At 50.8% G+C, this 25,486-nt stretch overlaps 8 protein-coding genes across 8 annotated transcripts; 4 read left to right on the top strand and 4 right to left on the bottom strand.

Moving 5' to 3' along the window:
• Positions 1-2,498: 2,498 nt before the first annotated feature.
• BU24DRAFT_488386 (uncharacterized protein) lies at positions 2,499-3,779 on the bottom strand (the record flags this gene model as incomplete). Its single annotated transcript, XM_033533543.1, has 1 exon — positions 2,499-3,779. One exon carries the CDS (start codon positions 3,777-3,779, stop codon positions 2,499-2,501), a length of 1,281 nt encoding a protein of 426 aa, XP_033390437.1.
• A 260-nt stretch (positions 3,780-4,039) lies between these two features.
• Positions 4,040-4,783, bottom strand: BU24DRAFT_417751 (uncharacterized protein). The gene has a single exon (XM_033526801.1). The coding sequence runs from the start codon at positions 4,575-4,577 to the stop codon at positions 4,338-4,340; it is 240 nt and encodes a 79-aa protein (XP_033390436.1). The 5' UTR covers positions 4,578-4,783; the 3' UTR covers positions 4,040-4,337.
• BU24DRAFT_37432 (uncharacterized protein) lies at positions 4,493-5,280 on the bottom strand. The gene has a single exon (XM_033524558.1). The coding sequence runs from the start codon at positions 5,082-5,084 to the stop codon at positions 4,605-4,607; it is 480 nt and encodes a 159-aa protein (XP_033390435.1). The 5' UTR covers positions 5,085-5,280; the 3' UTR covers positions 4,493-4,604.
• Positions 5,281-7,681: 2,401 nt separating this feature from the next.
• Positions 7,682-9,240, bottom strand: BU24DRAFT_417749 (phosphopantothenate-cysteine ligase-like protein). The gene has a single exon (XM_033526800.1). It carries the CDS (start codon positions 9,075-9,077, stop codon positions 7,944-7,946), a length of 1,134 nt encoding a protein of 377 aa, XP_033390434.1. The 5' UTR covers positions 9,078-9,240; the 3' UTR covers positions 7,682-7,943.
• Positions 9,241-10,573: 1,333 nt separating this feature from the next.
• On the top strand, positions 10,574-14,379 carry BU24DRAFT_417747 (uncharacterized protein). Its single transcript, XM_033526799.1, has 7 exons — positions 10,574-11,166; positions 11,223-11,444; positions 11,617-12,173; positions 12,233-12,374; positions 12,461-13,085; positions 13,210-13,599; positions 13,652-14,379. Exons 1-7 carry the CDS (start codon positions 10,940-10,942, stop codon positions 14,075-14,077), a joined length of 2,589 nt encoding a protein of 862 aa, XP_033390433.1. The 5' UTR covers positions 10,574-10,939; the 3' UTR covers positions 14,078-14,379.
• Positions 14,380-17,003: 2,624 nt separating this feature from the next.
• On the top strand, positions 17,004-19,593 carry BU24DRAFT_37337 (SSrecog-domain-containing protein). The gene is made up of 6 exons (XM_033524529.1): positions 17,004-17,216; positions 17,277-17,499; positions 17,555-18,066; positions 18,117-18,722; positions 18,775-18,847; positions 18,904-19,593. Coding segments are annotated over exons 1-6 (1,722 nt in total). The 5' UTR covers positions 17,004-17,214; the 3' UTR covers positions 19,210-19,593.
• A 1-nt stretch (position 19,594) lies between these two features.
• On the top strand, positions 19,595-20,089 carry BU24DRAFT_37331 (uncharacterized protein). The gene has a single exon (XM_033524527.1). The coding sequence runs from the start codon at positions 19,646-19,648 to the stop codon at positions 19,901-19,903; it is 258 nt and encodes an 85-aa protein (XP_033390431.1). The 5' UTR covers positions 19,595-19,645; the 3' UTR covers positions 19,904-20,089.
• Positions 20,090-21,478: 1,389 nt separating this feature from the next.
• BU24DRAFT_37313 (uncharacterized protein) lies at positions 21,479-24,225 on the top strand. Its single transcript, XM_033524524.1, has 4 exons — positions 21,479-21,762; positions 21,839-22,068; positions 22,134-23,279; positions 23,328-24,225. The coding sequence occupies exons 1-4, from the start codon at positions 21,743-21,745 to the stop codon at positions 24,125-24,127; spliced, it is 2,196 nt and encodes a 731-aa protein (XP_033390430.1). The 5' UTR covers positions 21,479-21,742; the 3' UTR covers positions 24,128-24,225.
• The last annotated feature ends 1,261 nt before the right edge of the window (positions 24,226-25,486 follow it).

Here is a 25,486-nt window from a genome sequence, read left to right as displayed (position 1 = left end):
TTGTTAATCCATCTATGGAGTTTCCTTATCTTCCAAAACCCTTTGTATAGATCAAAATTCCTTGCTTCTCCGTCAATGTGTTCCTCTCCATATGTGAAGTGCTTCCAGGTCAGCTGCTATCACAGGGTACTCTACACGGAGTACTGAGTACTCCGCACGGTATCCGTGTACACCTAAAGCATACCTCGTAAAGCATACAGAATAGCAACACTCCATTCAATACTTCCTCTAATCGCTCATGGTCGCATGTAGCTCATAAAATCCACGCAACACGACTCGCAACTTGCAGGCTCAAATGTCACAAACCGATACGCTACGTACCCTAAATCCCACTTCCCACTTCCCCATCTGCATGCATCTTTATGCCAGGGTTTCTAAACATAAGAATACCCCTCACGATCACTCCTAAAACGATACGAAAAGCCGGGAGCCAAGTATCCAATAACGCACCTCCAACCAATTACCATTTTATCCATTCCCAATTTCGCATTTGTTGAGCCTGCGAGGTTCTGGCTAGCTACTTGTTCGGAGAGAGCGAGCGCAGTGCCGTGTAACCTTCGTATAAGGGGGTACATCTGCCCCGTCACTGGACGAAAGGTCTGCTGAACGGAAGATTTGGCCGCGCCTGCAGGCTGGCTATACTGCACGACATGTACTGTGTACACCGCAGCTCGAACAGGACGAACAGTGACCTTACTTTCGAGCGCTGACGACACACTTGCTCAACCATAGCTGAGATTGCAGAGGAGGGGCCTATGAGTGTTTGCTTTCTCTTTTCGTTAACGCCTGCACAGACGATTCATCGATATTCCAAATGGAGAGCCGGGTCGTGAAGCTCTGTACAGTGTTTGTCTCCATTCACGGCCATTCCACCTTTTACAACTGACCTCCGCTACGCAACAATCTTATTCTTCCCCAGCCCTTCCAATTCATCTTCTGAACTTCTCCTCCGTACACTACGATTGAGTTAATTGTAGCCATTTCAGCTTCCTTCTTCAGCAATACCACCCCGATCATCAAATCTTAACTTCCCCTCTCGCGTCCAGTCACGCCTCTCAAACCACACCACCACCCCCTCTGTGTACCGTATCGCAATGCACCGTATAATAGTACAAGCAAAACCCCACGTCCCATCCACCATTCACCTATCAACCCATCCATCCACCGCATCATGCCCCTATGCGCATCCCGGCGCACGTCGCAACCACCACCTTCCTTCATGCACTCCCCATCCATTCAGACATACAGACCCCCGTCGACAGTCCAACGCATCAAGTTTCCCCCTTACCAACACGTCACCCCTCCCTTCCATGCACCTCTTCCCCACTCATCTCCATCCTGTCCCCGCTCCCTCCCGTCTGACTGCATGCCCCCTCTCTTCTCTTCCTATCTCGCTTCCCATTCGACTTCAGAAGTGATCTCTAGGGCAGGTGGATCTGCCGTGTTGCCGGCGGATATCGCGTCGCATTCACGATCGGGCACTGCGTTGTAGATTCGGAAGTTTTGTCCTAGGCTGTGAACTAGTCTGCTCGATAGTGTGGGGGACAAGGTCGCTGTGTGTATGTAGAAGGGATGTTCAGTGAACGGCCAGTGGACGTGGTTTGCTTTCGTGTTGGGTAGTTACGAGGGTTATCATGGCACTGCACCGTACACTGTGTTGAGAAGGCCGATGAATAACAGAAGCGATTGGAAAGAAGTGTAGAGTCGGGATTTTGTTAATAATTTTGATTGTGATTTTGATGATGAGTGACATCGGATTTACCATGACATAACTACCCAACCCGACTCCTTTCCCTGCCCTTTTCCCGGCCTTATCGAAAAGAAACGACAAAACAGAACAAAACAAAACAAACATGTCATGAAATAGAAATACCAGAACGCGGAAACCCAGTTTTTTTCATCTTCGCTCCGTCCTTCACAGCAGTGATTACCTACGTCGTTCGTTCGTAAAAGGAAATGGGGGGATACCAAGATAGCAATGATACTCCAGACTAAAGCAAAGATAATTGAACAGAACCAAGGAAAGAACTGAAAACATAACTGCCAAAGCGCTCCTTCTCATTCGCATTTTTTTCTCTTCCTTACAGGCCGTGTACATCGTGTCGTGAGCTTCGTTCTTCGTGTGCGTCCGTAAGTGTGTGCCCTTTCAGACCTAAAACAAAACAAAACGAATGACAATACCAAAAAACGCCTTTTCTTTTGTAGACAGAAATCCATTCCAAAACCTAGTGGTTTGAGACGAGACACCGCTTGGAATCTGGAGAGTCTCCATTTTTGTTGTTGTCTTTGTTTCAGACCGACGAGGGTAGGTGAGACGGGGATACAAGATGAGATCGACGAGACACAAAAAAGAAAATACCAAAGGTAAAACAATAACAAACCACAGAAATAACAGCAGCGTACACACAGAAACTAAGCATCTCCCGATACTCTACCTCGCAAAAAATACGCGCGACACTCGCTCAAAACAGCACTGACAAGTCATCACGTTCCTCACCTCAGTCATTGCACCCACAGCTAATGACCCTCACAAACGCGCCTCTCTTCTTCCTCTTCCCCTCCTCCCTGACACTCGACTCCTTTCTGCCCTCCTCAGTGCCATCGCTCGTTCGTCGTCCGCGACTCGTGTCCTGCGTTCCTATACTCCCCCTGCTGCCCCGCCACTTGCGACTCCTCCAGTAGCCCACGAGCCCGGCTTTTTCCTCTTCGCCCTCGCTGTCGGAGTCGTCCCACGCGCTTGTTGTGTTTTGCAGCGAGTAGGACGTCCGGTGGAGGCTGGGCGATGTAGTGGTGGCGGTCGCCATGGAGACGTAGGGGTAGAGTGTGCTGAGCTCGGAGGGGCTGACGCTGTTGTGGCGGGGGTAGGAAGCGTACTGGGGGGGCGTTGTGATGTTGGCGAGGGAGGAAGGGCGGGTTCTTGGGTGTGAGCCCGATGTGTGGTGGGAGTGTGCTGTGGGTGGTGGGGTGGTAGGTGTGGTTGGTGATGATGGTTGGGAGGGGAGTGGTTTCCGGGAGATGTGCAGGCGGATGAACGCTTCGTTGGGGTCCGTCAGTGAGGCTTTCCGGACGCGCGGATGGGTCTCGTCGAGGGATTGCTTAGGTGGTGGGCGGAGGGATGATAGACGGATTGGGTGGTCTGCGGTTTGGCTGCAGGATGTTTTGCGTGTCCTGCGTTTTGGTGATGTGGAGTTGGGGGTGGTCGGTTCTTGTGCGGATATCCTTTCAAGCTTGGAGAGATCGGTCGAAGCAAAGTTCCGGCAGGCTGGACTGAGTGGCGGTGTCGTCTCTCCCGTCTGCAGTGGTGGAGAGAGGACTATTGTTCTTTTGCACTGTTCGCAGAATCCTGATGCTGTAGTGATTGATTGTCTACATGTTTTGCAAATGGCGACTGTGGCGGGTGGCGTATCAGTGTTTGGCTTCCTGTAAGTGGGTGTGTGAAAGTCGAAGTCAAAATTTGAATGAATGGGTGGAGAGAGAACAGGCGATGGAACTGCTATTCCCGTTGATGGAATAGGTTCATGCTTCTCGGTTACATCAAGAATGATCCCGGACGACAGTCGTTGTGGTGATGACCCCGTTCGAGCCGAACGAGTGGCGCATGCTGTCTCCCGTCTCTTTGCTATTTCAACGGCTCTTCTTTCGTACTCATCCCAGAGCTTTGCCGTTTGTGATGGCGTTTGTGGTGGAGTACGCGGGTCTTTGAAAGGGGATGTTGTCCGAGCCAGGGGAGATGATTGATATGGGGTGAATGCAGTAGGGACGGCAGCAGTGGAAGCCATGTTGAAAAGGCCCGATGAAGTCAGGGCGTCAGCAATGACGACAGTAAGTATAACGACTCGCTAGGAAGTGAGATGGCAAGATGATAGCACGATAGATAAGTCCTGATAAGTCTGATAGGCACTTATCACGATATATACATGTATGCATTCCCGCTCCCTGGGCTTTAAGGGAGTGAAACACCATTGTTGATGGGTGACGAGCTCTCTAGCTAGAATGAGGAACCTGAAGGAGGCTGGCATCGAAATCTGGAGAGCCAGGGTGCAGAGTTACTTGGAACCGCAGCGTTGGGATTGTGGTGTGTACTTGATCTGCCAAGGTGGTGTTCTCTATGGCCCGCGGACTCGAGTGTATACACTCGATTTGGGGTCGTACACTCAACGTTACCCAATAGCGAGCTGCCATAGTAAGGAAAAGGTTTCGCCTGGCTTTCTGAACCCTCGAAGCGAGCAGGCGAGCAGACATAGGCAAGGGATGGCGGTCTTGTCAAGTGCCTTTGGTGCCGGCTGCGAGAGAACGGCGTCTGTTGAGCAACGCTCTCAAACACTGGCGTATGGATTCTACTCGATGACGGACATGACTTCTGCTGCAGCGAGTCCTTGAAGGCATTGCCAACTCAAAGGAGCCGGACGCCATTCGAGCAGCGGAAGAGGACGCAATACATCCGCCACTGCAGCTAAGAGGCGATGTCGTAACGCAAGGCGGTTGGACCCCGGGATAGTTACATTCCAGCGACGCCGTGACACCGCTACATGCCCTCCCACGCCGATAAATAAAAACACAAATAACAACCAAGACATTGTTAGTGAGACCTATTCCAGCCGTTGCTAGAGTTGGGGTGCGAGACAATCGAGTACTGAAAGTGTCGTGTTGTGGAGGCATGAAGGTGGAGGTGGAGGAGTTGAAGATGTGATGTATCGCATCTTGGAACGACATGGACAATAGTGGAGTATCCCCACCAACGTTAACATTATTGCAGATCCACACCCACCAAAGAACACTCCTGACTGATGAGATCGGTGAGGGTTAAGTGGATGGGTGCGATGTACTCTGCAAAGCACGCTGTGTTCTATCGATAACCGTCCGCTTCGCAGGATTGACGTTGCATTCGTCGGAACCATCCTCTCGCGCGTCTCAGCCACATGTAGTAGACGAGCAGCCACTTGCACACGATGAACAACCTGGTGTATCGATAAGGTCATACCTGCATGGTCACTCGAATGACCGGATTGTCTCTTGAATTTATCGCGCTGCCCTGGTCGTTGTTTTATGTGCTGTGGAGACCGTCTTGGTTGCGAAGCAAACATTGGAGAGAAGATGGATACGACTTCTTCTCTTCTTCTCTACAAGCATTCACCGTTTGTCGACTATGGCGCCTTGGCAGACGCGCTCCTCGATGATCATTCCTCCCAGCCCTGACGGCGGCGACGAAGACCACGACGACATTTCTGACACTATCGAATGTTTTCCCACCGGGTAGTAAACCTTTGGCGACTAGGATACAACAATGTCTCGTCCTTCTCCGCACTGCCTTTGTGCAAGTCCAGCTCGGACATGCGGGGCCCATGAACCTGGCATTATTGCGGATCGGTCTGCCAGCGTCTGAAAGCAAACCGATCTTCCTTAACAAGCGCCTGATATACTGTAGACGAGCCTTTTCGGGCGGCTACCACTCCACTCCTGTCCAACCTTTGTGGGTCTCAGGTGGTCCTACAACTGCACCGTCCTATCTGGTTGAGAGGCACGGTAACTATTTGCACTGCTGCTACGCGCTGGGCGACATGCAAATGCGAGATGCAATCTAGATCTCCAGAGATTGGATACACGATCAAAGACATCGTACTAGTGGCACGGATCGCTCCCTCGACCAGATACCTGGTCGATAAGTAGTAGCTGTCGAGGACTAGCTTTGGGTGCATGGATCTGGAAGTCAAGACTCGAGAGCACTGGATTTGTGTATTCCCATGCTGGTATCCATAAGGTAGACGAATATGCGATGGTACGGAGTAGAGTGCGAAACATATCGACTTCCGCATTTTACTGTATATGAGTCGTCTTAATTCAAGACCGAATATAGTGCTGATTGCCCAAAGAGGCGATGGCCCCCGCCCCGTACGTGAATATCACAAAGGTCAAGCGACCATACTAACGACCTGAAATGATATCTACCAGTCCACAACGCCACCATTGCAGTTTCAATGCACCTCAATCAATTCTTGCATCTCGTGCCCTCCAAACATCCTCGTGATCCCAGGACTCGATTCTCCACTTCCCACAATGCCCCGTCGTAAGGAAATTCGCAGGTAACCGGCACGTTGGGCCAGCCAGGCTCTCCTAATCCCCACCCACCGACGGGATCATCCCCCAAGAAGGGAAACGAAACCACCCCAAAACGAATCTTCATGCAGCATGTAACCTGACGCAATGATTTCCCATCTGAGCCTGTGTCCCTTCGACTCTCGCCCGCGACACAAAGGACGGCCGTGACCGTTGTCCAACCCACCAAGGCTTACCCGAACCCCGGTCTGGAATTTTCGTCCTTGGGCTCTCTCTCCTTTCGACAATCGCTTCGCGACGGCGGCAGCGAAGACGACGACAGATGATGGCTAAACGAGAGGGTCGACGGGCGGGTTACTAGCCACGTCGTCTCCCACCTGCATGCCATGCGCGCTAGACTCATGGACTGATTGAGACAACGAGAAGGTGGTCTTTCCTATCCAAGGCTCGCGCATTCTTTGCGGTTCCCAGTTCGGTTCCCATGGCGATGTTCTCTTGGTAGTTCTTGAGGACGGAGTTGATGGTGATGGACAATTGACTCACAGCGATCCCTTTGCAGGAATGAATGAAGAGATCTTCAATCGTCACGGTCATCATTTGTTTCACTTCCCAGCACCATGGATGGAGGCAAAACACCTCGAAAGATATTGAAGAAAGAAACATCGTCATCATCGTATTCTCCGCATCCATTTCCTTCGCGTTGATTCCGTCACGTACATCACATACCATCGTCTCAGCGAATGCAGACCGGCGTACGTCTGCACGAATTCAGCCCATTCGAAGCGCAAATGCTCAATCATGGCTCCCCACCTCTTCCCCTCATTCCTCTACCTCGCGACCGAACCGGCTCTTTCCCTTGGTCGGAAACGCGAGTGCAGAAACGGGTATTTGGGAACCTGGAGTTCGGCATCCCTTACCGGGTTGCTGGGTGGAGGAGTTCGTGCTGGCGGTGGCGTGCGGTGCGGGTGGGTGTGGTGACTGAGACATTGTCTGGCGTGTCCGTGGTACCGAGTAGGGAGCCATTAGGCTCGGTATGAAGGGTTGTGTGGGTATGAGTGGTCGCGAGAACAGAAAGAGAGAGATGGAGGAAGGGATTTTCTGCATATTGGAAAGGGTCTGTGTAGTAGTGCAGGTGAGATAGAGAGGTATTGTGATGTGTGCTGGAGGGATATAGGGAAAATGTAATGCCTAAAGACATTGCCCCTTCTGGGAAGAGACATGAAGTCAAGCTGTAAGCTTGACGAAAATGACTATTGACAGGTGGCGCTGAACACGTTGGACTGTCTGATTTGTGCATAGTACTCAGAGATTGTAGTGGCGCTGGTACACGATGGGCTCAGTACGGCTTCACCGGTGGAGGGAGTCATACGATAGTGATCATGGTTCAGGAATACGAGGAATCGATAGAGCGTATAGACAAATTGTAGCCAGACGCTTGGTTCGTGGTCGGTCTAGGGTTCGCTATGGCATTGGCAAAGGAAGAGGACGGCCTATTCCATCTGTCTTCAGAAGCGACTTCACGTCGCTAATGACCATGGTATAGCGATGAGCATTTTATGTAGAGTTATGTATGGCAGTCACGAGTGCACTCTGAAGGGATATGAGTTATGATGAGGGGTGCTTTAGCAGAGGATCAGTTGCTGATAATGGGAAGAGGTGATTGATTTTCCTTATTCACATCAGGAAGATAGTATCGTGTATCAACAATGAGCAGCATTACGTCGTCACATTTCGAGACCGAGCTCGGTGCGATTGTGCACCAAAGCTATGCTGTCGCGTTGCGTGTGTGATCGATGCTCAGAGACACATGCAAGAGTGGCGCCATCAATTATATTTACATAGTAGTTGCGCAACACAACCCGATTGTGCAGGCATGTATCATAGCAGCTTCACGTTACCGGGGGCTTTGTCTGTGCCTTCTCTATTATCTTAGTGTGCATTGTGGTGATCTCTGGGATGATGATGGACTCAATCTCCACGGCAGGCTCTCCTTCTGGTATGGACAAGTCGGCGCTGACAGTTCGATTGCCATCTTTCTTGCCATCTGGATCTGCCAGGCCGACAAGCGACTCGTTCCCCGAAATGCTCTTCGCTCTACGATTTCGTGGCACTCGGATCCATTTCTCGCCCTCGAGCGCCGAGACAAAAACGACCTCCCACTTACGCGTGAGTAGAAGATTGCCAATTACCAAGTGGTGCGAGTACTTGTTCAGCGAGTAGAGGGCCTTCTTCACCAGGATGGCGGGGTCCGTTTCCAGTTTGAAGCTCACAATCATGCCCTCAGGTGCCCAACCGTCCACAAGCTGCTTGAGGAACTTCGGCACCGGTTCGAGGTCAATGATGAGGCTACGTCCCTCCGTACGAGCCGCTGGGGGCTTGCTAGTACCTTCGGATGGAAGGCTAGCACCGCTGAACTCCTCGTTAGACTGGATCTTGTGCTCGACCATACGGTCATGAGGAACGAAAAAGTCGGAGACGGCGGCAGCGAGGTAAAAGATGGCCCTAGGCCCAAGTGGACGCATGAGTTTTGCGACCTCACGCAGATCCCACAAGTATTCGGTGATATTCACGAATGATAGAATGAGCAAGCGATTTTCACGCTTGACTTCGTCATACTGGCGAAGGACGCGCAGCATCTCCTCCTGGTGCTGGCCGTCGACGACGACACGGCCATCCTCCTCTTTCATGTAGTCAAGAAATGACCTGGTATTGTGGGAGTAATGGCGGGAGTAGGGGAGAAGAGAGAACTGGCGGTGCAGGAAGATGACGGCGTAGCCTTCTTGCAGGAAATATTCAGCGCTGGTGGCGCCACGAGTGCCGGCGGAGAAGTTGTCAATGTAGCGAACGGTCTGGGTCTCGAGGGGGACAGTGGTACCGCCGGAGGTGACGAGGACAAGTCGTCTACCTTCGGTGGCATGACGATTGATGAATTCTCTAGCGAGTGTGACGGTGGCCTGAAGGTCGCGAGGAGGGGGTTCATTGGTGAAGTAGTGGCTCTCAGCCTCTTGTATGGAGGGATCCATGGTGAGGGTGGAAGATTGGTGAATATGAGTGCTATTGCCTATGTGTTGTGTTTAGTATGGCAACTGTTGAAGAATCACGTATTGTACTTTGGCATTGAGTCCATAGGTACCTATAGTGATGATGGTGGTGGTGGGATTGTTGTATTTAGATAGTCATATTTGTAGGTCGAAAGATGAGATGAGATGAGCCTCGGTCGGAGGTCGGGAGGGGCAGAGAAGGGAACCGTCCCCTTTGGGAATAGCGTACGGAGTTAGGAAAGGCAATCGCTGGCTGCTGAGGAGAGGAGGAGGGCTGGTCGCCTTTTTGCCTTGGTCCGGCGACTTTCAATGGCAATGTCGAAAACCTACCGCATTAGGCAATGGTACAACAATCTTGATGCCTCAGAGACAAAAGTGGAACAAAGAAGAGCTTTCAATCGATACTTTTTAGAGTTCGTTCTTTACATGTTGGGGAAAGACAGGCTTCTCCATGATCGATGCTCATGACATCGGGATTCGGGACTTGAACTAATGTTCCATTGCGAGACAGCTACTCGAATACTACTGTTAGTTCTGCTGGTGGGAGTGCATTCGAGTAAGCAGTAGGCCTTGTACGAGCTTCAGGCCTTATGCGCTCCGAACCTTCATGATTGACCAGTGAATGTAATGGAAACTGGACTGGCTACAATTGGGTTTAGGAGGTGCTTCAAAGGTAGTAGGATTAGGTATAGGAAGTAATACATTCCGCGGAGCAAAATGCCCACCAATATGGACAAGGAGACAAGTATAAATATCTCTCATGCATTCCCGTACCACTAGCCTTCGGGTCCTCACAAAGTACATTGCATTTTCCCCTTTTCTTTTCCTCTTAGGCAATCGCCTGTACATTTACAAGTAGCCTCCTGACCTGACGTTACGAGGCACACACCTACCCTTCTACGGAGTACTAACACACAAGAGCAAAGTCCGCCATGACGTCATTCAGACAACGGTTCTCGTAGGGTTTTGCCTCTTCCAGCCCACAGCCAACCGCCACCCACGCATCGCATCGCATCGCATCGCATCGAGTATTCTCTATTGGCAGATCTTACATCGAGATCCTCATCAGATGAATATTACTCGTATCAATCAACCCCGTTCATGGGCATGAATGTCAACGACTAAGCATGCCTAATATGGGCCGATTGTTCTGAAAGCATATCGATTCAATTCATCATTCCCATCGAAACCTTTCTTCGTCTTCGTCTTCCTCATCCTCCACCTACGGGTACGTGGTTCCAATGAGCAGTTCAAGTGAAAATATCTTGTACTCATATCTCTTACTCGTATGGTACTCGTATGGTATCAAAAACATGATCATAATCGGTTACACGCACACCTCCACCAGACGCTTCTTTCGGAAGCCCTTCTCGGATGTGCTACCCTTGGCCAATCACAGCTTTCCGCCCGCCGAGGTTGTGCCTTGGCTCTTCCTTTCCCTGACGTTATGATGGCAAACATTGATAACCAGTAACCCATCTCAGAACGTCCATTCCTTGTATTCTTTGCGTTGTGCACTTGGGATTGATCGACTAAAACTGATTGACTGGCTAACTCACTGACTGTTCTCGTTGCCCACGGCTACTTCTCCCTACACGCTCTGTTCTCTATCACAATTGGCTCTACACACTTACTCACCCACTTGTTCACTCTCATCTTTTTCACAGGAAACTCTCCACAACGAGCTCGCCTTACTCTACTCCAAGTCTACCTACCATCGCCCAACGGCCACCATGACGCCTATCTCGTAAACGCCCCCTTCTGAATCTCCTACCCGCTTCGAGTGTATCTACGCACCGAACCTCCTCCATCTCTCCGACGTCCGAGCGCGCTTGACATCCGTCATGTCTTCAAACACAAGGACCGCAAAAATACAGATCCCAAGGCTCGATCGGCGCGAGAATCCAGACAGGGCTGCTGCTGAATCCAGTAAAAGCCGCGTCCCTCGTGCTTGCCTAGCCTGCCGTTCGCGCAAAGTCAAATGCAATGGCGCAAGGCCTGCGTGCAAAAACTGCGAGGATTCCAATGTCTCATGTGTCTACTCGTCGAGCCGGAAGGATCGTTTGAAAACGTTCGTCCAGCCGCTCTCGTAGTAGCTGAGCTACAGCTTGTCTAACTATGAATTAGAGCTACCTCGCATAACCAGCATCTACTAAACCTCTTGAGAGACCTTAAGCACCGCGTTGATAGCGACAGCAGGACACGAATCGAGGAAGCACTGGCATCTATCACGGACGACGTCACAGATGCAGCCCTTGCAACTGGTACACCAGATACACATCGTACGCCAGCAGTTCCTCCTGAGGACCGGTCGGATGATGAGCGAGGGGAAGCAAACGTTTCCGCCGAGTACGTGACACCAAGGTCTAATAATAGCGCACATCACATTTCTTTTCTCCTCGATCCATCAATACGTCTTTGTAACCCTGTAGATATAGAAGATATTTCGCAGCCGGATGACAAGCTCCTCGTTCCACATCCCCAGTTCTCAATCTTATGCTGATCAAAGTCCCATATTTAGAGTCGGTTCCGACGAAGATCTTGACTTGGTCGATGAGGATTTACTACGCGACCAGCAATCTCGGGCAACGGGATTCGTGGGTAAGACTAGCGATATTCAATGGCTTCGCCGCCTGGATCACGAGACCAAACATGGACCCCGCGACACATCGTCTGGTCCATATGGCCCCCCAGGTTCAAGTCATCGGGCTTCTCTTGAGCGGGTAAAGGCCATGAAGAAACGCAAAGAGAAGGATCCAGATCCTAAGGCGGATACGAGTAGCTTGAGCTATTACTTGGACGACCAGCCTTTCGATCTGGACTATTTGGTTGACGCTTGGGAATTGCCCCCCTTCGCCACTGCAGAACGACTCCTGAATTGCTACATGACAAGAGTTCACGATACCTTTCCCATTGTGGCCAAGAAAGCTCTTGTTGGCCGATTCTATCAATACTATGCATCGGTGGGCCGCGGTCAGGTACAGAAGATACCTCAGCGCTGGCAGGGTATGCTCAATATCATATTCGCAATCGGAGCCGTGTACTCCCATCTCGCAGAGGAGCATTGGCGAGCAGATGGTATGTCGAAATGGTGGAGACTGCTGAAACTACAATTGCCCGCGCTCACGTGCTCCCAGATAGAGATCACCTCGTCTACCATTCAAGAGCATGGGCTCTTACTCTGAAGGATCCTTGGTGGTTTTCTCACCCGGACCTGCCACAGCTCCAGATAAATGGATTGCTGGCATTTTATTATCTAGCCATAGGGCAAGTCAATCGGTATGACCACACAATCCCAATGCCTTTCTCTGAGCCCAGCGGTCTCAAGAAGGTACCATAATCGCCTTGTACTAATGATGGGTAAGGTCGTGGATGGTCAGTGGCATGGCTGTACGATCGGGCTTCGCCCTTGGACTGCACCTTCGTAATGAAGATCGTACAGCTACGGCTGTAAAGAAGGAGATATTGAGGCGTGTCTGGTGGGGCTTATACTCGCTTGAGAGTGCACTCTCCAGTCTCACCGGAAGGCCTAGCGTTGCCTTCGCAAGCCACATCTCTATTCCCTTACCACTACCACTTTCCACGGAGGAAATCGATGAAGCTATAATTCTAACGCGCTTTGGGGGAAACACCACTGCGACTGAGAGTCCGGAGCATTTGCTTGGAGATACCCAGGCCAATACAACAACCAATTCTATTCCAGGCACCACCAAGGCCAGGTCAGAGCCGACGAATTCAGGATCATATCTCAAAGCCACAGCTAAGATCAGTATGATCATGCAGAAGTCATTATCAGTGTTGTATTCGCCCGATGCTTCCACGAAGTCATGGGAAGACGCGCAGAATATGATAGTCCAGTTGAACGAACAGCTCGATATCTGGGCGGCTTCCCTACCCCCGGGGTTCGCCTTTGAAAGCGACAATCTCATCCCTCACCATCGAGATCGAAGTATTCTCGAGATGAGTTATTATGGCGCTAGAATTATGATAGTAAGCCTGCCATTTATTCTTTGAATTATACCTGGGGAGCATATAGCACTCTCTAATAGGATAGTTGATTCCGATCATTTTAGCATTTTAGAGATCTCAGCAGCTAACTGAAGTCTCCCCACAGAATCGGCCATGTCTATGTCGCCTCCACCGCCACATTGAGCACCAAAGCCAGGCATCAGATGATTTCAATCGCAGAACGGCTGAATTATGCGTCAAGTCGGCAACAGATATCGCTGACTGCCTCCCAGACGATCCGGACTTAGATCGTGCCAGAATCTATCGAGTTGGTCCTTGGTGGTCCATGGTACATGTCATCATGCAGGCGCTTACAATACTCTTACTCGAACTGGCCTATAATGTCACCATAGAATATGGTCAGAAAGAGATCATCAAGCCACTGAGAAAGTTACTGCAGTGGCTAAGGGCAATGCGTGCAACTAACACGATGGCCGAGAAAGCTCATGGTATCTCAGTCACTTTGTTGAAAAGATTGGAATCTCGTATCGACGTTGTAAGTGCGATCTGTTCAAAAATCCATCACTCGCTTACACCTGTCCGTTCAGGATATTACCGATATGATAGAAGATGTTCAAAAGTCTCCAGCGCGCACGTCGTCAATCTCCACTGATCGTGCTGAGGGTTCGGAGAACATGCCAATGCCAAACGCCTCAGATTCTGGTGATCGTGAAAGATACCATTCTAACACCCGTCACACACTCGAGCCAACATCGGAATTCCTCTTTGAGGACCAAATCGCCTTCCTTGGACCGAATGAAAGCGAGACATCCGCGTCATCCGATTATTTTGTTCGATCATTTCCACAGAATACGGCCTTCACAAATTTGTTCGTAACCGTATACGACGAACAAAATCCGTTTCCATTTACGGAAGGAGAATTCGTATTGGAAGACCTTGATATCACCGCTCAGAATCATTCATATACTCATTTCCCAAGTAATATGCAAGACTCTGACCGATTTCCAAATTGAAATGGATGGGAAATATCACGTTTTCAAACCCTCTACTGTAAGAGTATAGGAGAAAGAGAATTTTGAAAATTACAGCGTCGAGCAAGAGTGGAGCTCTATGAGAAGAACGGGATACATAACTGTCAATACAGTTTGATAATGTGCAGTGTTGACCAAAGCACAGAACCCATAAACACACACAGAGCTGATCTCAGAGCAGCTAGGCAGTTGCTCATGCTCAATCTAGTAGCAAATATTGGAGCGATAGTATAGTCTGTCAATATGAAAGACTCGTTGCTAAAACGGCCAACAGTCAACATTCTACTGCTGCTACAAGAACTAATTGAAGGCTTTCTCCGTTGCTCGTATTTACTTGGCGCGTCAAGTGCTTGGTTGTTGGCTACGGGCAGGCGCTATCTTTCCCTGTTGCACGCCTGCATGTGCCTACGAGGTAATAGTTGATGCTCTAGAAAAGTGTGCTTACTCCACTAGAACACAGGTGCTACCAGATGCCTAATCCGGTCACGGCTGGACATGACCCCTACGGGTAGCATTCCAAACACATTTGTCTCCTCTAATAGACTCTTGTAATGGAAAAATCGATTGGCGAAGGCTGCTACGTTGATTCTTCCATGATATAGTTGAGCCTACTACAAGATGAAGAATCACTTGCGGCATTATTGAGCAACGCTGGAACAAACCGGGCCCAGAAACAAAGCGAACCACCCGAGAGTATCCACAACCCGTCAACTTTCGCTGTCCATGATCCCCTAAAATCCCCGCCGGACTATATCGTGTCCGTAAGGGAGCAGTCGAAGCTGACTCAAGTCCATCGCCGCACAAGCCCTCCACGATACTCTAGCAGCAATACATGTACACATTCGGGGAGGCAGCCTTCCTAACCAGGCGCATCTTACCCCTCCGACGGTCTCCGGCCGGCTAAATCTGGACTTTTGCAGCCCAAAACGCTATGGAACTTGCCCTCGGAGCTTGTTCCGACGGTTTGCGCTCGATCCGTCTACCAACAAAAGACACCAAATTAGGATAGCCGTCTTTCTAAGTGGATCAATTCACCTTTTTGATATACGAAGACCCTGTCGACGTTCAAATCCTGTATACATGCATATTATCAAGATACGATTACGAATTGATCTCAAAATGGGCCGTAGCCGTTGCAAGCCACAGGTATTTTACACTGCTTTAGTCCAACTCACAGATCTCCAACGGCTCGTATCTAGCATATCTAGAACTTGGTACACAAGGCAGCAAAGTGGGCCGGGGAACGCTTGCTAATTCTCGTGACATGCAACTCGCAAGACCATCAGTATTCAACACCATCATGACTACTACTAAGCCAACCCTACATGCAACGAACTGTAGTCAACAACTACTGTCCCTGGTCATTTCTACATCCCTCCTTCCTTCCCTGCATACTAAGAAATGAGGCTTAACACCGCATCCACTGGAACGAGATGTGAATTGTCTTACCTCGTGGCAAGTTCCGGACAGCATTCGTACGCGGACAACAAACTTTCAAAAGTTGCCCAGGCATACACTTTAGCATCCCAGGTTGCAAGAACGCCATGGACGTGCTAACAGAAGACGAGTGTAGTTGTCTTCCGTCTTCGTGGCTGAACTACTGTACTCAGGTATTACGTAGTCATTCGTAGAGACAGGAAGTGTAGGGCTGGGCTCTAGATGGAATAATCAATCGTATACTCCGTATACACCCATGCATCTTTTGCGAGATCGGAACCCATATTGCGATAACTTTTTGGCAATGTGGGCAGTCCAACCACACACGTCGCTTTGTCACTTTACAACCTTAGCTCCTCATACAAGCTTCGAGACGGAATGCAAATCACACACACACCCCCATCCCCCTCTCCTCCCTCCATCTAATCATCCCAAAACAGTTACATATCCACCTAGCCCAGCTTACACTATCCCATACACTTGCCAATCTGTCTAGGTACTGTACCTAGGTAACTAACTAGGTACTTAGCGCCGTTTCCCCGCCGCTTTCGCTCGGGACCCCAGCCGAACCGACGACCCCCGACCGGAGATGGCGCTAAGGCCGCGATGTTCCGAATGCGGTGTGCGGATTGGTTGATTTTGGTGCCGAAGAGTGAGGGTAGAGGGGAAGGAGATGGTAATTGTGGGAGATAGGGTCGGGTCGTTGGAATGGAGTGGTCTGGAAGGGACGGACGGGATGATCACATAGGTAGGTAGGTTCTAGGTAAGTATGTGCATGGGAGGGAAGTCATTGCTAGGTAATTGGTAGGGTTTTTGGTGGGAAAAAGGGTGTGTTATGTATATGTGTTAATAGTTGTGTGTGTATGTCTTTAGACGTTTGGGCATTCAAATCCTAAGTGATGTCTTCCATATTCATTATTCAAACGAGAGGAGATCTTGAAAGTTGGTAAGGATTAACGACTATGGTTTGCACTATGCGTGGAAGAGAAATAGAGGTATGATAGATATGGGAATAAGCTTTTATTGTGTTTCTGCATACGATTGAATAAAGGTGGTTAGGTGGAAGGGAGGTTTCTATCCAAGTAGGTACCTCTATTTTTCGAGAGGAGCGTGAACAGGTGAGACAATCTTACAGATCTGAATCGTAATGAGCACTTGGAGATTGGAGAGTGAGTGTGTGTGTGTGGGATGAGAGGTTTTGAGAGAAATGATGTGTTTTTGGTAGATTTAATAAGTGAAGGTCTGAATTGCCCATCAGATTTATTGCAATTATACCTTATTTGATGCTTTTGCATTGTTGCGTCTCTTTACATCTTTTGGGTTACATGGTTGAAGAAGGGTTTGGTTTGATGATTGAGCAAATTACTTGCTATATTGTGAAGTGGGGGTTTATTTTCCTTGGTCATATTTAGGTTTCAATACTTTCGAATGCAAATCGTTTCTTTAATATAATGGATTAGTTGTGAAATTCCTCATCTGAAGTTCAAGATGCCTCTTTCGTCGAGTCGCGAACGCGCGAAGACGCTATCACGTGACACTTTATCCCACTCCGGAATAGCGCAACGGAAACGCGACAAACGCGATTTCTCAGAAGCTCAACCAGGCCGCAAACCTCCAACTTGCGATATCTTCCTTCTACCAGCACAAAAACCAATTCCTATCTGTGCGAAGTAGTTTCCAACATGTAAGCTATTGTCCGGAGATGACCAATGCGATTTTGAAGCTGACAAGATTGATGCGATAGGGAGGCTTTTAACGAGACGTATCTCAATCTCTCCAAGAAGCATGGCACAACCAGATTCGCGGATTCCGGTTGGGGATGGAAGCCCACCGGCGGCGGCGATACCTTCACTCTAGATCATCAGCAAATCACCTCCGCGCAATGGAGTCGGGCAGCTAGAGGCTTCGAGGTCAAGATGCTTTCACGAGCCGATGGCGTTATACAGTTGGATGGATTCAAGCAGGAGGTAATGAGCCATCGGCTTATATCTAGGGAAATTTTCAGGGCTAATATAAGTGTAGGATTTCGAACGCATCTCGAAGCTCTTCAAGAACTGGTATGGGATCAATCTGGACAGCAGGGAGCACGGCCTGCGCGGTTGGAACTGGGGAAAGGCTGAGTTTGGAAAAGCCGAGCTGACCTTCAACGTCGCGAACCGACCGGCTTTCGAAGTACCCTACACCGAGATCTCGAACACGAACTTGGCGGGTAAGAATGAGGTCGCTGTGGACCTGGAGTTGCCCGCCGATGGCGATGACACTGGTACCAATGGACATCTTGGTGGCGCACGGGGTCGCGGAAAGAAGTCTGGTGGTGCCGTGGACCAGCTCGTCGAGATGCGTTTCTACATTCCTGGAGTTGCTTCCAAGAGGGAGAAGAATGAAGAGGGCGAGGAAGTGTCTGGAGGCGAAGATGCCGAGGAGCAGAATGCGGCCAACCTCTTCTACGAGACTTTGATGGACAAGGCTGAGATCGGAGAGGTTGCGGGTGATACATTCGCTACTTTCTTGGAGATTCTTCATTTGACTCCCAGGTTTGTTCAAGAATATCTGGTGCATATGAACTTGGCTAACATCCAAACAGAGGACGATTCGATATCGACATGTACGAAAACTCGTTCCGCTTGCGAGGAAAGACATATGACTACAAGATCCAGTTCGAGGCCGTCAAGAAGTTCATGGTTTTGCCCAAGCCTGACGACATGCACACACTCATCACCATCGGCCTCGACCCCCCATTGCGACAAGGCCAAACGCGCTATCCCTTTTTGGTCATGCAGTTCAAGCGCGACGAAGAGGTCAATCTCGACCTGAACATGAAGGAAGAGCTCCTTGAGACCAAATACAAGGACAAGCTGCAGTCACACTACGAAGCACCAATCTCCGTCGTCGTTTCGGAGATCTTCCGTGGTCTCTCCGGAAAGCGTGTGACGAAGCCGTCAAAGGAGTTTCTCAGTCACCACGAACAAGCTGGAGTTAAGTGTTCCATCAAAGCTAACGAGGGTCATTTGTTCTGTTTGGACAAGGCTTTCATGTTCGTGCCCAAGCCGGCGACGTACATCAGCATGGACAACATTGCCTCGGTGACAATGTCCCGTGTTGGCGGCGCGATGGCCGCCAGCCGAACATTTGATATCACATTCACGATGAAGGGAGGCCTTGCTGAGCACCAATTCAGCAACATCAACCGGTAAGTTTCCCGACCAAAATTTGTTGTTCTGTCACTAACCACCAACCACCAGAGAGGAGCAACAACCCCTCGAGTCCTTCTTCAGGGCCAAAGGTATCAAGACAAAGAACGAGATGGCAGATGATGTAAGGCTCCGATTCACTACATATTCACATGACTGAACTAACGAAACACGTACTAGTCCGGAGCGATCCTCGCGGCAGCGCTTCAGGACGATGACCTTGCATCGAGCGATGGCGAGGTCGCCAACCGCGGTAGTGCCGATGAGGACGATGAGAGTGTCGATGAAGACTTCCAGGCCGAGTCGGAATCCGAAGTTGGAGAGGAGTTCGATGAGAACCATGAAAGCAGCGGATCCGATAGCGACGAGGAGATGGGAGATGCCGACGGCGATGAGGGAGACGAAGGCGCGTCAGGCGACGAGCAAGTTATGGAGGAGGAGCAGCTCGTTGAGCGGCCGAAGAAGAAGCAGAAGATGTCAAAGTGATTCTAGCGCAGGGATGCGCAAAACGTGGCACGGGCAGTAGCGCAGCGGCGAGGACGGGTGCATCAGGGTGGAAGGACGGCTTGAAGCATCCATCCCCTTGCCTTCCGGATTTGTGCCGAAAAGCCCAGCATAATTAGCATTACAGAAAGGGAGTTATGGGAGTCTTCTTGGATGCATGGGCGTTAGGAAACTGGTGCATTCTCCGCGTGCGCGCAGGGAGTGTAGGGTTTGGGTGAAGTCGGGAAGAAGTTGAGGGAGAAGGCTCCGACGGAGCTGATTTGATATATGCGGCTGGCCGGCCGGTCAAGCTGGGCGAAGATGGGGCGAATAGTAAGGGAAGCATCGGCACCGCTATTCTAGAAGGGCCGAGGGGAGGAAGGGAGGGGGGAAGTGGGAGGTGGAGGTGGTGGTTGAAGGTAATGGAAATGGTTACTGGATGGAATGTCTGTCTCGTCTCGTCGTTCTGTCTGCCTCCATCTATTCCGGCCGTCTACTCCACTCGTACTCTCTTCCTACCACCACCACTACTACTCCGTACTGCTACTACTATTACAACCGTTTACTACGCATACCCGTAAATCCAAAGCCCCATCATATCATACCCGCGAAAGTCCGCGATTGGAAGCCATCAGATCCGCAGACATCCCATAGTACGTATGCACTCGTAATGATAGATAGACTCTCTACGGAGTAACAGAGGGAGAATTGGAGTAATCATATCTTGATACTGATACCAAGATGATGGCGTCAAAAACGTGTAACAATCCTGCATCTTGCATACAGCAATCAAGCAATCAACAACCAGCATCTTGCAACCAGCATCCAGCATCTTTAGCATCCTAGCACTCACACCTTTTCGAAACTTCCCTGCACCTCAAAGCCCTACGGTGATACTCCGGCGAGTTTCCCACGTGTGCAACGGCAGGGATGAATTGAGAGAGAAAAGCGACCGGTGGACCATGCATGGCATGAATTGAAGCCTCTTTTGCAGCTGCTTTGCCAATGGGTTTGCACCTTCGCCATTGGCCATTCGCCATTTGGGGCTTTTTACGCCTTCTGTTGGCCCCTACCGCATGCTTTCGGATCCGTGATTCGATGCACGCCCGTCCTTCTCTAGTCTAGCCTCCCCAAGCAAGCCTCCTTCGCAGCCGGCGCGCGCCATCGGCCATGATTCGGGTCCATCGATGGGGTGGCTAGTGATGCTCCGGCGCATTCTTGAGCCGTTGTACTTTGGGTAAAAAAAGGGTACAGGAATGGAATTGGTGCCAAAGGTCCGTGCCATGTGCATTCGGGGGGTAGACCGTAATGGATGGATGTGTGCGTGCGTCTGTGTATAGTGTCTGTGTAAGTGTGAGCCAGTTAGTCCCTGGTAGTGAATGGGTTATGAGGCTGCTTTTGCTGCTCCCGCCGCTAATTACTGATTTCTGACGAGTAACTAAATAATACCCCAGATCAAACCAGAACAGTCAGTCAGTGCAGTCAGACAGTCAAATTCATTATTCAATCCATCAGTCAGTCATTCGGTGTCAGATATTATGACATTCTTCCATAACCCATCCATTATACATAGAATGCTGGGAATTGGAATAGGAACTGGGAGCCGCACCCCCCAAGAGCCGCTACACAGCATCCCTCATGATCGAGACGCACCACCAAGGGCATCAATAATCCTGGGTGCATCATCATGTTCCTCCTGCTAGACACACGCCATCAATCCATGAATTCATCCATCCATCCCATCATCATCCCTCATCCCTCATCCCTCATCCCTCCCCTAGACCTCCAATTCCATCGCCCCCACCGTCCCTCCACTAACCGCACATCCGCCATCTACTTACTCTAACTGACCCTCTCGATGGTCTGTCCCACCCCTATCTCCATCCCATCCACATCCATACCATAGTAAACCATAGTAAACCATACACACACACACCGTCATAAGCGTAAATCCATAGACAATCTACAGGCCTTCTAGCTTCAACACCAGTGGACCCGCTTCTGGCGTGAACCATCTTACTCTCGATCCTAGACCCCGCATGGAGCGAACCAGAAAAGAAGAAAAGGTCTACAGAAGACAGCTTCCGAGTAGTTAGTGCGTGTGTGCGTGCGTATGTGTGTGATGGATGGTGTATCTGGAAGTGACTGAGTGTGTGTGTGTGTGTGTGTAGGTACAGGACGGAGAGGACTGAGTTGGACTAAGATTGACTAACTATCCCTACCCAGTAGTCCCAATCCGCCAACCACCATGTCCACCATCAACCATGTCCACCACATGGACCTTGACCACCACCACCACCACCACCACCACTACCACCATGCCTGTCCACTACCGCCTCCATCAACTACTCTCCCCGTGTTTACTGCATCCATACATATATACACTCCCCTTGACCTCGACCCACTGCTTCCCTCCCTCTTCCCTTTCAAGCACATGGCATCTACCACCCTAACCCTTAACCAATCCCTCGACATACCATAGCCATACCACCATTCAACATCCGCATCAACATCATCTTGGTGTCGAACCCTCAAGATGCGGTCACGAACTGGATGGTACGCGTTGATTTCTTTCTTGCTTCCCCTTCTCGCCCATCTCCAAACCACGACTTGATACTAATCGATATCAAAGCTTGACCTGCCGTCAGCGAAAGCTGAAGTGTGACGAGAAGAAACCCAAGTGTGGACAATGCTGCAAGGCTACTCGGGAATGCATTCCCAGCTCAGGCATCGTTTTCCGTCACCAGCACAACGCCTCCATGAACGGCGACGATTCCTCTGATGAGAACACACTCAAGGGCTTCTACGCCTACAAGAACACCTTCAACGACGAGACCATATGGCTAGACGTCCCCAAGCACAGTAAGAATCCTAACTCAATGGCACCTGCTTTCAATTGGCAACTTTACTCATCACGCGTTCTGCAGTCACGTTCATCAACACATCCAATCCCTATCTGGACGACGGGACTTCTGACCTCGATACCATGTCTGCCACTTCCATGGACTCTCCCGCTCCTTTTGAACCCCGATCGATCCCAACCTCTTCATGGCCAGGTGCCAGTCACATGCACACTGTAACAAGCAGTCCGTCGAGCACAAGCCCAGAGCTTCTCGCACCAGCTGCTACCAGTGCTCACTTCTCCTTCATGCAACCAGACCATGACCTCTTCTCCCCATTCGACAGGCCAGCCATGCTCCAAACACCTCCCACATCAACAGCAGGAACGCCCGTCTCGCCACCCCTCTCACTGCCCAACTACCACTTCAACCATCTCGTCCTAGACCAATGCATGACCCCTCCGATCGATCCCCGCCTCAACTCCCCGTTCGACATTGACCAAATCCCTCGCTCCGTCTCCGTGCCTCGCCGCACATCCTCCCGATCAAGCTTCAACCCTTCCTCCGAACAGGACCACGAGGTCGCCTACCTCCTCCGTTGGTTTTCCGAGGGCCCTGGCTACTGGATGGACCTCTACGACATGGGGAAGTACTTCTCGTCCTATGTTCCCATCAAGGCTACTGATAGCCCGTTGCTCAAGTACGCCGCCCTTGCCTACGCAGCCAAGTCTCTTGCCCGACTTCAGGGAAAGAGGACGACTGCCACGGGAGCCAGGCCCTACTCGGATGCTCAATTGGTCGACTGGTCTCACAAGGCGACTCAATACTACGATTCTGCCGTCTCTCTCCTGCTACAGGCCCTGAAAGGTGATGCCATGTACAGCACAGACTCCGACTCGGATTGCGAGCAGAAGTTTGAGCTCGACAGGTTCGCCCGCAGGCGAGCAGTCCAATCACCAAGGCGCCGCCGCACATCAAGCAACGCCTCCAAGTACAACCAGGATGACGTCCTCGCAGCATCGGCCATCCTCTGCGTCTACGAATCGTTGGACGCCTCCATGTCGGAGTGGGCGAAGCACCTCAACGGAGCCAAGTCACTTCTCGTCATGTCCCAGGAACGCCTCACTCCAATGCAGGTAAGGGCGCCGTCGCCAACCGCCTCTCTGGGATTCGTCTCCAAGACTCGACGGGCAGCCTTCTGGAATGTGGCAAGGCAGGATATGTGGGCAGCTTGTAAGTTTGCCACCCGCTCCGTTGGGAGCTTGAGCTAACATCTACTAGTCATCAACAAGACTCACACGCGACTTGATACCGAGGACCTTCCCTTGTGGAGGGACGCAGGACTCCTCATTGATGATCACGGCTTCATCATTCCCAGCAACACCTTCGACAATGGATACCCCGAAGGCGACGGAATGATGAAGGAGGACATCATCTCAAACACCCTCGTCTGGCTCATGGCCAAGCTCGTCAACTTCATGGCAGCTGGCGACGAGGTTCCCGTGGACTTCTCCAACACCTGGGGCGGAGTTCCCCAGCGGTCACTGTCGGACTGCTGGTACCAGCTCCGCCAGCAATTCCAGACGTGGTACGACGCCCTCCCCGTCACCTTTCAGCCCTGCTCGAAGGTCGAGAGCCCACGGTCGCCGGGGCACCAGCTCGACGGAGACGACGCCATGTTCCCCGAGATATGGTACAGCATGCCGATGTGTGCATCCACGATGCAATGCTACCACATGAGTCAGATCCAACTGCTCATGAACAAGCCACACGAGTCGACCCAGGGCCGGACTAGCGTGTTCGAGCGCCTCAACTCCTATCAGTCCGTGCTGGCCGCCTCCCAAGTCCACAGCCGGGAGATCATTGGCATCTCGCTGGCACGCTCTGACGACGCGATGCGCGTACACTCGGTTCAGCCGCTCTTCACTGCGGGCCAGTGCCTGAGCGACGTGCGCGAGCGCCAGGTCGTGTTGAACCTCCTCCAGGATGTCGAGGCCGAGACGGGTTGGGCGACCGACTATCGCGTCAAGCAATTGGCCCAGCAGTGGCAGTGGGAGGAGAACGAGTCTGCCGTCCCCTGAACACTCTTTGCTTGGTTCCGACGAATCAACAATCATCGCAACTAAATGCCTCACCATCATCCTCGCCCGCAATGGCGAAAAAAAAATTAAAAAAAGTCTACCTACAGCTACCGGTGTTGCCGAACAGCATCGCATCGCATCCCACCGGAAGACATGCGGAGGATTCCTTCGTACGTAGCAGCAGCGTAGTAGCTCCTCAGGCCATGGATACGTCGTTATCCCCAACATCCATCCGAGCCATTGCCCTACGAAACGCGAATACGGGGTGTGCACTGGAGGTGTGGGCGGCGCCGAACCTCCCCGAATGCCAAAAAGGTTCGCTTCCGTGGCGCGACCCCCCAGCGAATACGACAGGGCGGGCGGCCGACATGTCAGCTTCCAGGGCTTCCGCAGTAGTCCATACCCCTACACATACACATACGAAGTGGTACGGTACCTATCTACGATCGTTCGATAGTATTACTCCGTCTTTTCTCCTTCGATCTGCCCCTTCGGAGATGGCTTGGGTTACACGCCTACCTTATTGCTTACAAGTCGCGCCACTTACGCCACACATATATTTTAAGCTCCGAAGGAATGCACACAAATACGATGGTTGACTTTATCGATCAATAAAACAGTATTAATAGATAAAAGCGATCCTGGATGGGCGAAATCCCATCTTTCGTGTCATGAAGTTCGACTCGACTCTCTTCTTTTCTTTTTCTTTTTTTCTTCTTTACTTTTTTCTTGGACCCATGGTTGGGAGGTTGATGTCATGTCATGTTTTAGTATAGATCAGCGAGCAAGCGTCTTCTCCTTCTTCCTTTCACACTCAACACACACATACGCGTATAGACAAATGTACACAACAAATACCTACCATCATGATCACACGAAAAATGAATAAATGACATCCTTTGTTTTTGTTCTACCAAATTCAATTGAACCACCAGTATTGACTCCCACACCGCACATGCCAATGTCCAAGATCGATCTCATCGAGTCGAGTCGAACATTCACTTTTCACCGCTACACTTGTAGTGTTGACAAATATCTGACACGCGACCACAAATCCCATATAACCTCCCTTGGCAGTGTGCACCACGACACATAATCAGGTTCAGGGTATCGAAAACAACGATGGTCATCTCAATAATGCAACACGTGGGAAACAACGCCATCGATGACGATGGGCGTTCTCCCTGGGCATGTGGCAGCCATAATCCCCCCATCCCTTCACACCTCCTCCCCCTCTCCCTTGCGTTTGGCCTGTGACAAGCAACCGCACCGCAAGAGGAAAGCCAGAACTCGTCATCACTGAATCAGTCCAACATAACGCAGGGTCATGGGCGACGGGCGCCTTGGGGACAGCCAGCA

This window comes from Aaosphaeria arxii, assembly GCF_010015735.1.
Source record: "Aaosphaeria arxii CBS 175.79 unplaced genomic scaffold BU24scaffold_1, whole genome shotgun sequence".
In the NCBI taxonomy this organism is placed as follows: Eukaryota; Fungi; Ascomycota; class Dothideomycetes; order Pleosporales; genus Aaosphaeria; species Aaosphaeria arxii.
The sequence above is the reverse complement of the archived record's forward strand: the minus strand, read 5'-3'. Positions and strand labels throughout refer to the sequence as shown.